This window comes from Protopterus annectens, chromosome 6.part1, assembly GCF_019279795.1.
Source record: "Protopterus annectens isolate FY-2018-M chromosome 6.part1, PAN1.0, whole genome shotgun sequence".
Taxonomy (NCBI): domain Eukaryota; kingdom Metazoa; phylum Chordata; order Ceratodontiformes; family Protopteridae; genus Protopterus; species Protopterus annectens.
Window position 1 is genome coordinate 574195197 of NC_056738.1, and position 13497 is coordinate 574208693.

General features: G+C 38.0%; 1 protein-coding gene across 7 annotated transcripts in view; it reads right to left on the bottom strand.

Moving 5' to 3' along the window:
• RASGRP2 (RAS guanyl releasing protein 2) overlaps positions 1-13497 on the bottom strand; it is a 1579354-nt gene that overhangs the window by 430794 nt on the left and 1135063 nt on the right. For all 7 annotated transcript variants that reach the window (XM_044076007.1, XM_044076006.1, XM_044076004.1 and 4 more), the window contains one exon: positions 2793-2855. In XM_044076007.1, coding sequence (XP_043931942.1) covers positions 2793-2855 — 63 coding nt within the window. The remainder of the gene's footprint in view (positions 1-2792; positions 2856-13497) is intronic.

Genomic DNA, 13497 nt, shown 5'->3' on the forward strand with positions numbered 1-13497 from the left:
CCATCCAGATTTTCCTTGAAGAGTGCTAATGGGAAACTTTGCTTGACATAGATGGGTTGCTTGTTCCAGAGTATGGGACGTCTCTGGGACAGGAATCTATCCCTCCAGCATGTCCTGTTTATTGTGGTGACAAGATTTAGGTCCCTAGAGCCTGTAGCTCAGACAGATTGAGATTTCTTTAGGTGTAGCATGTCCAACAGCTCTGGGTTTGACATAGCTTTATATGTTAGGCAGAGATCATCTTGGAGTAGGCGATATGCTATGGGGTAAAGCTGGAGTTTTTTGAGACAGTCAGTGTAGGGCATCTGTTTGAGGCCAGTAATCCTCTTTGTGAGGTACTTCTGTGGCCTTTACAGCTGCTGCAGATGTCTTGTGGGGTACATTCCAAAAGGGGCGTTTTACTCTATAATGGGTCTAATGAGTGTCGAGTAGAGGGGAACAATTACCTCTTTTTTCCTGGATGAGAACCCTTTTGTGATGAGGTGTGCCCCATAGAAGGACTTCCTGACTACTGTGGCGATGTGATTATCAAAGGAGAGACTACTGTCCACTGTATATACACAAACACACACACACACACATATACATACACACACACATGTATATAGATGGGTCTACCTCATTTCGTTGAAAACTCATTTCACTTAAACTCAGCTGCCTAAGCACAATTCACTGAAAGCTCACCACTGAAAACTCATTTGACTGAAAGGTATATGCCCTGTTCCCCACTGTAGTGCAATCCTGGAGTTAGTGTATATATATATATATATATATATATATATATATATATATATATAGTAAGGGCTGGTGCTGGGTGTGTGGGAGGGTGTAGCCCCCCACCTGTTTTAAACATTGTAAACCATAGACATGGATACTTACAAGTCGAATGAATAACTCTTTCCAGAAGACAATATGTACCCAAACTGTCTGAGGGGCTGTGCCCCCCTCCCACACCCCCCAAAGTGGAGGGCTGTGCTCCCCACACTCCCTTACTATATATACTAACTCCAGGATCGCACTACTGTGGAGAACAAGGCATATACCTTTTAGCAAAATGAGCTTTCAGTGAAGTGAGCTTTGAGTGAATTGTGCTTATGCAGCTGAGTTTCAGTGAAATGAGTTTTCAACGAAATGAGTTTTCAATAAAATGAAGTAGACCCATATAGACACATGACATCTCAAAATATTCAATGCATAGTGAAAAGTGTTTGAGTATAAAAATACTGACTGCACAAATGACTGAATTGGCAAATAACCGGATGTAGAAATAACGGAATGCTTATTTATTTAGGGAACATAAATAAGAATGTGCTGGAAAATGAATGTTTGCCTGAAAAATTTACAGCAGTTAGTGTGTATGTGTGAGTATTTGTGGCTTAGGGTTAGGTAAGGGGATTGAAGCCTTCCTACCCACCTTATTCATGTGCTAACTCTAACACTACCCCTGCCCTTAACTATACTACCCCTACAGATTACACTGCTGAAACCCTTTTCCCTAACAAGACCACTAGCAAGATACTTTATCTTCTTTTTTTTTTTTTTTTTTTGTATTATGGGAGTTTATTTCAAAAAATAGTGGAACAGTAGTATTCAATATTTTGTGATTCATTCTTAGTGGTAGTTCAGTGAGTGTTTTGGGATTTTTTTATTTTGATTTTTCAGCCTTTCATGATGTGATCTCTCTCTCATACACACAAACACACACGCACAGCTGTGTGTGTGTGTGTGTGTGTGTGTGTGTGTGTGTGTGTGTGTGTGTGTGTGTGTGTGTGTGTGTGTGCGTGTGTGTGCGTGATACACACACACACACACACACATTTACTTTCCTTTCTCTATTGTCTGTTGCAAATTCAGGGAGAAAATGGCTTTTCTAAAAACTCATCCATTGAAATCTAAACATTCCATCACTTTGTGCATCAAAAAAAAAATCCAAATTCTACTCTACTGTGTTGGAGGAGCACCAAAAACATTAAGTATTTGTCCCTAAAACTGATATTTTAGCTATTATGGCTAAGCTTGGCGGTTACGACTAAAATCCATTACAAAAAAATAATGTTTTTTCACGCAGATTTAAGATGCAGTTATTCATTTGTCATTGCATATTAAGGTACAAATATTACACAGCCTGTACATTAATATCAAATATTTAAAAAAATGAATTGCACAATATCAAACAATTCTGTGAATATAGGCATGCACAAGTATAGAGCGAGAGAGGCTACAATGGTCATTACAATCTTGCTCATGATAGCAAGAATGTCAAACATCAAAATGAGAAACAGTATTTTGTTACAGGATCAGAACCAAATTTATTTTCCCTAAACATTTCCAAACTTTTAATTATTCAAACAGAAAATATCACCGAGATTTGTGAACTGTAACAAAGACTCACAATAAAACTATTTGTTTTCCTGTGCAATTAAAAGCACATATTCTATACAGCTTGCAACCCAGTACCCAAATATCTGTCCTTAAAAGTTTTAACACTGACAGTTTCAGAGGCACAGTGTTATAGATGTAGGATCCCTCAATGGGCAAAAATGACCCATAATATTTGAGTGCAAACTTCTTTCAGATTCACTTCATAACAAAGATGTTTATATTATTTTTTCTCAGAGTGGCACAAAGTATACATCAGAAAGTTGTGAAGAAAAAGGTAAAATAAAGTGCAGGTCATTAAAAAAGTTGACTTGCACTTTTTGTCCAAACAGACTTGGATTATCTCACTAAAAATGTGCATGAGAGATAAAAAGTTAGTCTTTGCAACTAATACCACATAAAAGAATCCTTACTTGACCAGGTGACAGATCTTTGATCGGACAGCCACGGCTTCTTCACCTGTAACTTCTTGATATGTGACATGGTTAAGGAACACACACTGGGTGAGAATTCGAGAGAAAATAATGGTGCTGCAGTTACACCAAACCCAAACAAATGCAACTAGACCCACTTTTTTCATTATGAAATGCTAAAACAGGTTAAAATTGCACCATTTGTATTGACAGCTTTACATAATTTCATATGACATAATATACTGCAATAGTTCCATGTAGACAATTGTGTCTTGCATATAAATATCTTTTTATGAAGAATTTGAGAAATGTTTTTCAGTGTACCTGTTATGACATTCATCTTCATATTTGAATGGATAACAGAGACTATATGATTTTATTGACTCATTACACAGCAACAAAGGTACAATTAACTTTTGTGCTAGAAACACAAATATTAACTTGCCAAGTTATAAAGAACTCTGAAGTGAGCAATTTTTGTGTTCAAATGTTCCAGAGATGCTTGTGTAGCCAAGATTGCCAATGTTTTATTTTCTTTGTTGTAAAATCAGTGTGAATTTCATTTTCCTGTTAATAAAAGCCATTTTATTAAAAAACTGTGTTAGCCGCATTGTTTTTCACAATTCATTTCAGCTTGGCTGCTCTTAGACTAATAACTGGAGAATCTAGCTACATAATTATAAAGCACAAATATTTATAACCAAACTTGCTACAAGAAAATCATTTTACCTTCCATAACAATCAGTGTGGGTTATGAGCCTCATTCTCTTTCATCTCACAAACCCATGTGTTACATTAAAAAACCAAAAGATAGCACAAAGTCAATCCATTCTGATGGATGAAAAAGGGGCATTTCTACACCACATAGTATACCTGTGTGCGTGGAGTTTTAATCTTCCAGGAAGTTATCAAGTGAAAAATATCATGCTGTTCTGATTTCATCACACAACAGAAAGCAGAAACAATTGTCCCCAAGTATACTTTTTTAACTAATACATTGGGCTTCTACATACCACACAATCCTTTGGTGATGAAAGATCAGAAGGCTGTGGGTTCCAGCTACCCCATATGATTAGATTAATGTAGTCTGGGTGATCGTACAGAGGACTAAGGTTCTAACGTATTAAAGAGCTGCTTCCTGTACCCAAGGCACAGGGTTTGAATCCTTCCACCTCCTTTTGACTACTGTGCGACTCTTCCCAAGTCACTTAACTAGACAGTGCTTCCAGGCCACCTTTGAAAAGGAACACTTCTGTTCAAATGACGTACCAAATTAATAAATGCATAAAATAACAAAATAACTAGAAAAAAGCTGAAGGTACTAGAATGCATTAGGAAAATTCTTCCTTTGCAATCCCACTGGCTCAGCAAGTAGCACACTTGCCTTTTGGAGCTGAATGATCAGAAAGCTGTGGGTTTTATTCCCACACCGGGTAACTGTATTCACTTTTGTCTTGGAGTTAGCTCAGGGGATTAAGGCTATGAGCTTGCTTTCTGTTACACATGGTTTGATCCCCTCAGCCTGCATTTGCCTGCTGTGTGACCTTGAGAAAGTGACTTAACCAGACAGTGCTTTTGAGTAGCTGGGTAATTGGGAAAGACTCGTCAATTGTCTCCTGGTCAAAATGATTAATAACTAATTATATACCTTACCTGCCACCTCAAAAAGTCAGACTGATTGAAGACAATCTAAGGGCAATCAGTGGAGAATGAAATCTGCCTCCAACCCAACCAGATACCTGATATTTCCTCATTCCTAATACAGAACTACAATGAAAATGTATTCTGCAGGCCATGTCCTATTTACCAAAAGTTTCCAAATATAAAGGTACAGAAATGGTGGTTTGACTTGCAACTCAATGAAGACAATCATCTCTTTGTGTACTAATATGGATATAAATGGATATTAAGATAGCTACAGATGTAGTCCAGGGAGGAGTTAAGTAATTTTTGGCACACCAATGCTGAGGGAGAGGGAATGGGGGTTTGGCAAGGTTTAGAAGCCACAGTGGGAACCAGAATCTTGAATCCTACCTCAACAGTGAATATATGTACATGGAGCCCATCCACAGGTTTGACCTACATTGTTATCACAACATGTGAGGTTTAGGGATAGGACTGAGGGCAGGTCATAGCAAAAAAAAATCCAGTCTGTTTAAGGATGACTGGCTCAGTTCCGGGTACCTGACTCATCCCAGATGCCAATGTACCTGCAGGTAGCCAAAGGGGGAACAAACTGAACAGAGAGGCCAGAAACATGAGGGGGGTATAGTTGGAAAGGTAAAAAAAAAAAAACATGCATACATACATAAAAAAATAAATAAGGCAAATATGGCCCTTTTTTCTGTCATGAGGATGAAAAAGATTTTCAGAATGGATTACATTACTCATGTTTTACAAAAGAAGGGTTTGCAAAGATACACTGTGCCACACAGTAAATATATTTTACTATGACTGTTAAACAATGATATGGCAATTTTCATCAGCTCTTTACTGAAGCTTTAAATTGGTATACTGCTCAGATAAAAAGCAAGCTGAAAACAATAAATAATGTAAACTGGTAGAAATTAATTATACACCAATCATCTTAGGAATGGTACATGGTATCAAACAGCTACATAATTATAAAGCGTGGAATATTTATAACCAAACTTGCTACAAGAAAATCATTTTACCTTCCAAAAGGTAAAAAAAAAAAAGGTGTGGGGTGAAATTTGCATACTCTGTTCACAAACCACAAAATACCTGACGATGTACATTTCTGTACATGTATAGAGCAGAAGTGAATTAATAATGTCAAAATAAATCATGCATTTTTACACTTACTGACAAAAATGCAACAGTCTTCTATGATGATTATTTTCCAAATGTACAATGGAGTTCAACACCATCATAAAAACAGTATTGTTCCTCTCATTCAATATACATCACTAATGAACAGTATTCATGTCAGTCACCTCAAACACATGCCAATACCCTTTTAAATACAACGTAAAACAAACAAAAAGGAAAAAGTGAGCACTCTCTTTTCTATGTGGGACAAAGTCATCCAAAGTACAACTTCAGTAAAGTGAAACAAATTGCAGCATCCCATAAATGGATTAGCTTAATGAGTACATTCCCCTTCAAATTAAATAAAAATGCCCACCTAAGTAAATATACAGTTTACAGGAATCATAGAAAGTTTACGGCTAAGGAGTTCTGCAACCATTACATCTTGGTCAGTTCCCATCCTTAATTGTACCTCACTCTCAAGGAGGACTAGTCAAACAAAGTGAATTCATGAATATCCAATCCAATCATCCAGGCCTAGCTTTAAAGAAGATAGTGTATCATATTGCTTGACCTGCAAGGGCATCCTATTCCAGAGTTGAGGGAGACACTGAGCAAAGAATCCATCTGTCCACTTTGTTTTACTGATCTGATGAAACAGATTTAGATCCCTTGTACTGACATGCATGGGATTGTTTAACTGGTTAAGGTTGGAGAGATCCTGGGCTATGGAGTCCTTGATTGTTTGGAAGGTAAGGCACAGGTCTCCTCTGAGGAGCATATACAAAAGGAAGAGAAGGGCAGGGCTTCCAGTCTTTAGTAGCCTAGGGATTTCAAGCCTGTAATCCTCATGGTCAGAAACCACCAAGGCCTTTTCAATATGTCTGATGAGATGCATCCCAAAGGGGACATTGTATTCTATAATTAGTCTGACTAGTGCTGCGTACAAGGAGACGCCACCAGCTGTAGATCTGGATGATGTGCCATTTATGATCGGATGCACCATGTAGAAAAAGTCTTCCAGACAACTGTTGCTACATGATGATCAAAATGAAAACGTAGTTAGAGACCCTGCAATTCACTCTCATTTTAAGTGAGATACTGTGAATATAATATGCAGAGGTGGGTGATGGTCTGTTTACCAAATGCATATATATATATATATATATATATATATATATATATATATATATATATATATATATTAGCATTTAATTGAAGCCCATTTTCAATACACCATACTCGGACTTGTTAGGGATGGAGCTTGGTTATTAGTCTATGGGTTAGAGAAATACATACCAAACAAAAGCGGTCCAAAGTACTTTATCCTGCAGGACACCACTGGTCACCTTTATGCTCTCTGATACTGCCCCTGCTGCCCACAGTGTTGGGTTTATCTCTTTTAGCCAAATTGTTATCCATTTTACCACACAGAGGTCTGTTTGTAATGCACTTAGTTTATTAATTATGCTAGCACTGGGGACAGTGTCAAATGCTCTGGCCAAATTAAGGTAGGCTGTGTGTATGGTGTGAACGCTCTTTTATTGAAGAAGTTTACCAGGTTTATAAGCAAGTAGTTACTTTTTACAAAACCAAATTGCTGCTGATCTAGCCTGACAAGACATTTAATTTCTGTGTCAATTAAGTCCATTATACTATGTTTCATGGCCTTACAGACAGCCTCATCAGGCTGAAGGGCCTATAGTTTCTGGGATCGGTAGTAGAGACATCTTTATTGAGTGGAACAGTGATAATGGGAGGAGTTGAGAGTGAGACTGGTATAGTGGGGCTTTGAATAGCCATCTCAGGACTAAAATTTGCACTAAAACTACTTGCTGGAATATTGGCAATGTCAAACACATCCAAGTATGTTTTACAATTCAGTATGAGTTGTGGACATTGTTGAGTATAGATTCTTATTTTTCTAACATAACTAAAGCAGGATTTGTAATTATCCATGGTTTTAGAAGTCAGCCTGAGTTCACGGGCTGTCTAGCCATTTTGTCCAGTCTGAAGTTAAAGTTGATTTCATTTACAGAGCTTAGAGATTTATTGCCTGTTAAGAGAGGTTTCTGTTAATGGGATTTGTAGTGTAAGTTACACAGAACTGTCTCTAGGTAAATAAAGAAACTTGATTTTAAATATGGCTGTAATAAGCACAGCTCAGTAACCTTGCATAACAGTAGTGCTGAGCTTATATGTAGTGGCCTTTCGGCTATGTTGCACAATGTTAATACCTCTCAGGGATGCGAAGAACTACTTTTAGGGTGCTATGCACTTGGCCCTGCATGTTATCCAGCTATGAACACTTGGAAACACCTGTACATATAAGGGCCTGTTTACTAATAGGATTTGAGTGAGTTGGTTATATTAAGAAAAGTTACAACTGGAAGTGCCTGCGAGTAGGGAATACATGTTTCATCACCACTATGCTAAGCACATCTCTATAAAAAAAAATAAAGTAACAAAAAAAAAACAGGGAAAATGAAAGAGCTTATGAAAAACATAACTACATTTCTAACCAGTTTTGTTTATTTTCCCCAAAACAGCTGTAATTACACTCCTGCCACAATAATAACCACTACAAGCTCTAGATGACTCACAGACTGTTTGCTGTAACTTTAGCGACTAAAAACATGGCAAATAAAAGCAGTAACACTGATTCCATAACAGAAATACAGTGCAAACTGTAGAACAGCTTCAGTGCCTATAACTTCAGATTCAGAAAAAACACAGTAAAACACAGAAAAAAATGACATGTAAATACTTAGGCAACTGAGTTACTTTTCCTGTTTACTGGATGCAAAATGGAGTCAAAACGCCACTTTTTTTTTTTTTTTAGCTCTTGCAAATGCATATTACAACCAGTCTCAAAACACAGGTATTCAATAACACACAGGCATTCAATAACAGAGCTATACATGGTGTTTATTCTAAACAAATGTTATTTTCAATAGTCTTTTTCCATTCTGCATACCTAGGCTTACAGAATACAGACAGATGGTTTGTAACCTGTACTAACTCTAGCATATTTGTTGCATACTTATCAATGTAATCCATGTAATTAATATTCTCAGCAGCCTAGTCTTGATGAAAATCCTTAATGATCCAGCCTACAGAAACCCCCCACTGAGACATGATGCTGTTTATTAACCCTGAAACCAACAACTAATGGAAAATTCAATAAGGCTCTTATTCCCGTCTTTATCATACAAAGACATACAAAATGATAAAGGGACAAGTCAATACCTGGCTTGAAAATGTTTATGCTAGTTTTAAAATTAAATCCAAATAAGTACACTGTTTATAAACACAGAATATGCTTTACTCATTAACAAAATAAGACCATATTATAAAAAATGTACAATCAGTGTTTAACTAATATCTTCATTGAATACCATATAACATTAAATTGAAAGCAGTAACAGCCACAGTAAAATCGTCATTATAAATAACTACCATCAAACTGTACACATGGCAGATAACCAATAGGATTCATGGCTGTTCCATGCAGAATGATGGATAACCACCTACTGATCACCCATAACTACTGTATGTCTATAGATGGGCTTAACCACAAATACATATCTCTGCTGCTGATAATAGGTAATATTGATCTGTAGTGCATATACATATAAATGATAAAGGGGCTAGTTAACATCACACACTAGAACTGAGACAATCTCTGCCATGCTAGTTCTGTGCGATGTGTATGACTGTATGACTGTAGAATCTCTAAATATTACCTTCATATACATGATGTAAAAACGGTATTAATGAACACTAACTTTAAAACTAATAACATCAACTATGTTACTATATTTCTACAATATTTCTGATTCACATATTAATAACCATATATTAATGTAAATTGATGTGTGGAAGGCAAAACGCAACATCATGAACATATTCTAATTAATGGAGTTCATGGGAACCAAATGACCATACATATAATGGAAAACATAATTCACTAAGATTTCAGAAAAAACAAATCTTACTTGGATATATGACTCAGAGGGATACAGCACTTACTGCTCAACAGTTGACCCATGTTTGAGAACTGTCACAGGCTATAAAGGGACTGGAAACAGGATGGGAGCAAGTGTTTCATGCTGGCCTGCCCATCCTTGAGAGAGAGGCAATCTGGGCTCACTGTAACAGCAGTGTTAAAAGTCAGGTGGGCCGCATGCTGCATGAGACATAGTGATTGCTTAGGAGGTTGCACATGCAAAAACGCTTGCATGCACCTTCTGAAGGTAGCAACTGTGGAACTTGCAAGGCTGTCATGGGGTGGAATAGGGGAAGGGCAGACTACACATCAGCAGTATGATGTTGCAGCAGAGTCCTTGATCTCCTCACCCACCCCGGACACAGGTTAGGTTGTACCCAGTAGAAAGCTATGGTTAGTTAGGCAGAGCTGGCAAAAGAGGAGTTGATGATCAGTTGCAGGGATGAGGGAAAACAAAAAAGTAGCTGACTCAAGTCAGACTGTCGATCAGTCACAAGTGGAATCCCACAGGGTTCGGTCCTGAGTCCTCTTCTGTTTGGTATCTACTTCTCTGAAGTCCAGGCCAACATGAAGGGACTCTGGCTAACAAAGTTCACAGATGATTGCAAGTTGCGAACTCCCCAACTGATGTGGACATCCCACAGGAAGGCCTCAATGAGACCAATGACTGGTGTCAGAACCATGGCCTTAAGCTCAATGCCAAAAAAATGTGTCATCATCCCCTTGAGAAAAAAACGGTTCCCTTGAATTACCACATTGATGGTAGTCTACTGAATGCAGAAGGCGTTATAAGAGATCTAGGAACACAGTTTGGCAGCAACCACTCTTTTGACCACCACACTGCCACTTTAGTCTGAAAGTCCTTCTATGTGGCACATCTCATTAATACGGGTTTTGCAACCAGGAAGTAAGAGGTCATTGTCTCCCTCTACTCTTCCCTCATTAGGCCAATCATCGAGTACAATGCCCTATTTGGCATGTACCCTCACTAGATACCTGCAACAACTGGAGAGGCCCCAAAAGTACCTCACAAAGAGGATCCTAGGCCTTAAACACTTGTCCTATATACACAGACTCAAAACAATTCAACTATTCTCTGTCTCATGTCGCCTACTTAGAGGCGATCTCTGCTTGATTTACAAAGCGATGTCTGACCCAGCTCTGTTAGAAATACTACATTTAAAGAAATCCCAATCCCTCTGCACTACACGCTCCAGAGACCTAAAGCTCATTACCACAATCAACAGAACATGCTGGAGGGACAGGTTCATAACCCAGAGACTGCTAATGCTATGGAATAGACTTCCCATACATGTCAAGCAGAGCACCTCACTGGCCTTCTTCAAGAGCAATCTTGACGAGTGGATTGGAAATAGAAAATTCACCTTGGGGATCACTCCAGTGGCTCTACTCAACAGAGGCACTGGGAACTAAGGTCGGGTGGCACGATGCCAGGGTAATCCTATGGGCTAGGCTTGTAAAGGCTCCAGGGCCATTAGCCTAGTACACACCTATGAATCTAAAAAGATTTCAGAAAAGGCTTAAAACACTAAAATTTAGTAAGATGGAAAGTAAAATGCCACTGTACAACATGTAATTATACAAAACAATCTGTTTTCCAAATATAATTGCCCCCCAATTAAACAGCAGACTAGATTTATTAACCTTCGATAAAGTAGTAAAAGCAAAGAAAATCAGATGACTCACATGCAGTTTAACCATTTGGTATGCTTGGCAATGCACATAAGGACTAAAATTCAAGAGTAAACATGGACTGGTGTGATAACACCCACTTCATTATGCTTTCCTGCACCCTTTGCCGGAAGGATTGGACTGGGCAAATCAAAACTCTGGTGACTGCATGCTACAACAAGATGCAATGGACATGGACTTTTACCCTAAGCAAAGCAGCACAGCATAGTACAGCACAATGTCAGTGAACATGCCACATGGTTGTACTATACCCTACTCCAAATTAAAAAATATATATAATAAAATAAGGCACAGATATTGGCACGTCATACACCATATTATCAGAAACAGCAACCCTTCATGGCCACATCATCTAAGCCACTTCCTTCTAATGCCACATTTCTCTTATTAGTTTTAGTAAGCAACAGGGGAGCTGTACACATCTGTCTGTTTGCCCCTGCTCTTATCAAACTATTGGTTGTTAATCATCCCCCATGCCTGTCATTCTGAAGGAATGTTAATTGTATTTAAATCGCCTGGTTAATGTCTCATTCACAAATCACTGTGTACACAGGAGGTGGAGGGGATGAACGTAGATATAAACAGTATTATGTTCAGCAGAGTAGAAGGCAGCCGGGAAAGGTAGTCACTATAAACATAATCACTGTAGTTTGAATTACAAATGACTGAAGGTGAAAAGTGGTTATGATAGATAATTGGAATAATCTTTATTTATTATGAAGTACGGCAGGGGAATCCTAGGCGTTCAGAATTAAATTTGTTATGACAGAGAGGAGGGGTATCATGTTACTCTAGTAAATGAGCAAGACATTTCCCTAGACAGTCAAATATATTTAAGTGTATTACTAGAGAAGGAAGACTGAAGATAATACCCATAGTGTTTGTGTCGTGATATGTGACCATGCCTCACTACACATTGTAGCTGACACAGCTATCTAGAAGATGTAATACAACCCATGTACTATGTCAGCATGGATTCATGCTGATAGATTGATGATAGTTGTCAATCCCAAAGCCACAGAAAAAGTTTAGCTGAATGCAATTTCCAAAAATATTTTTTGCAGGGAGACAAGCCCCATGCTGCACCGCCATTCCCCACCATGTGGGGAACACCCTCAACACACTAAACATAAACATACCTACTCAGAGGTCACACATCAGAAGAGAAAAGGGGAGTCCTCCGCTATTGCCAAAAGTGCTTTTGGTTAAAGTTTTTCAGCAGATTTCCATGTGATCAAACTCCATTCACCAGAATGATTTGTTCCTGTTAACATAAGGACTGCTGTGCATAGGGTCTATATTGGATGATCGAACATTCAAAAGTTCGACTGCCATGTGGTCGACACCATATGATCAAATTTTTGAAAGTTCGAATGTTTTAACCGAGATCTCTGTACAGCGCAGAATAGGAAGATTTCCCTTTTCTGCATTGTAGTGCGATCTCGGAGTTGGTATATTTAAAGAGTGTGGGTTGTGGGGGAGTGCAGGGGGGCTTTCCCCCTGCTTAAAGCTTTCAGGTAGGTGATTTGTGTAGTTTATTTTTTTATTAGATTTTCAAACTTTTAAAAGTTCAATCATATGGTGTCAACCATATGACACGAACTTTTGAAAGTTCGATTATCTAATATAGACCCTATGGATACACCGCATATGCAAGCTTGCATCATAGAACAGCTCCAACACAGATCGACATTGCGGAACACCTGCTGTGCTGACTAGTACTCTATTTTAGTGAATCCCAGTAGAAGTTTTAGACATTAAGGTTAGCATAAGATTAAGAGGAAATCAATAATAATTTAACAAACAGTTTATTTAAAATAATGACCAAGTTTGCTACACTTTTATAATGGACCTGTATTCCATTATCGGGTGATTTATGGTCTTTGTCTATGGTATCATTGACATGGTATCCTTTTATTAATAAACTTTATCTCTTTTTAATAGTTATTAGTTAGCATTTGACCATTTTATTAAAAGCAACCATTAACTTATTGGTTTATTTGAAGACTTTGTTTGCAACTACCCAAATATGTGTGGCAATGATTTTTTTTCACGCTTTTCCTACTGTTAGTCATCAGCCACTTCATAGGAACTATATTAGGTAAGAAATCATGAAGACCATGGAATGCCTAACCATTCACACCTTTAAGTAGGCATACTTAAAAGTTCATGCCTCTCGTTTCAAGCAGGGCCATTCATGATAAGCCTGGT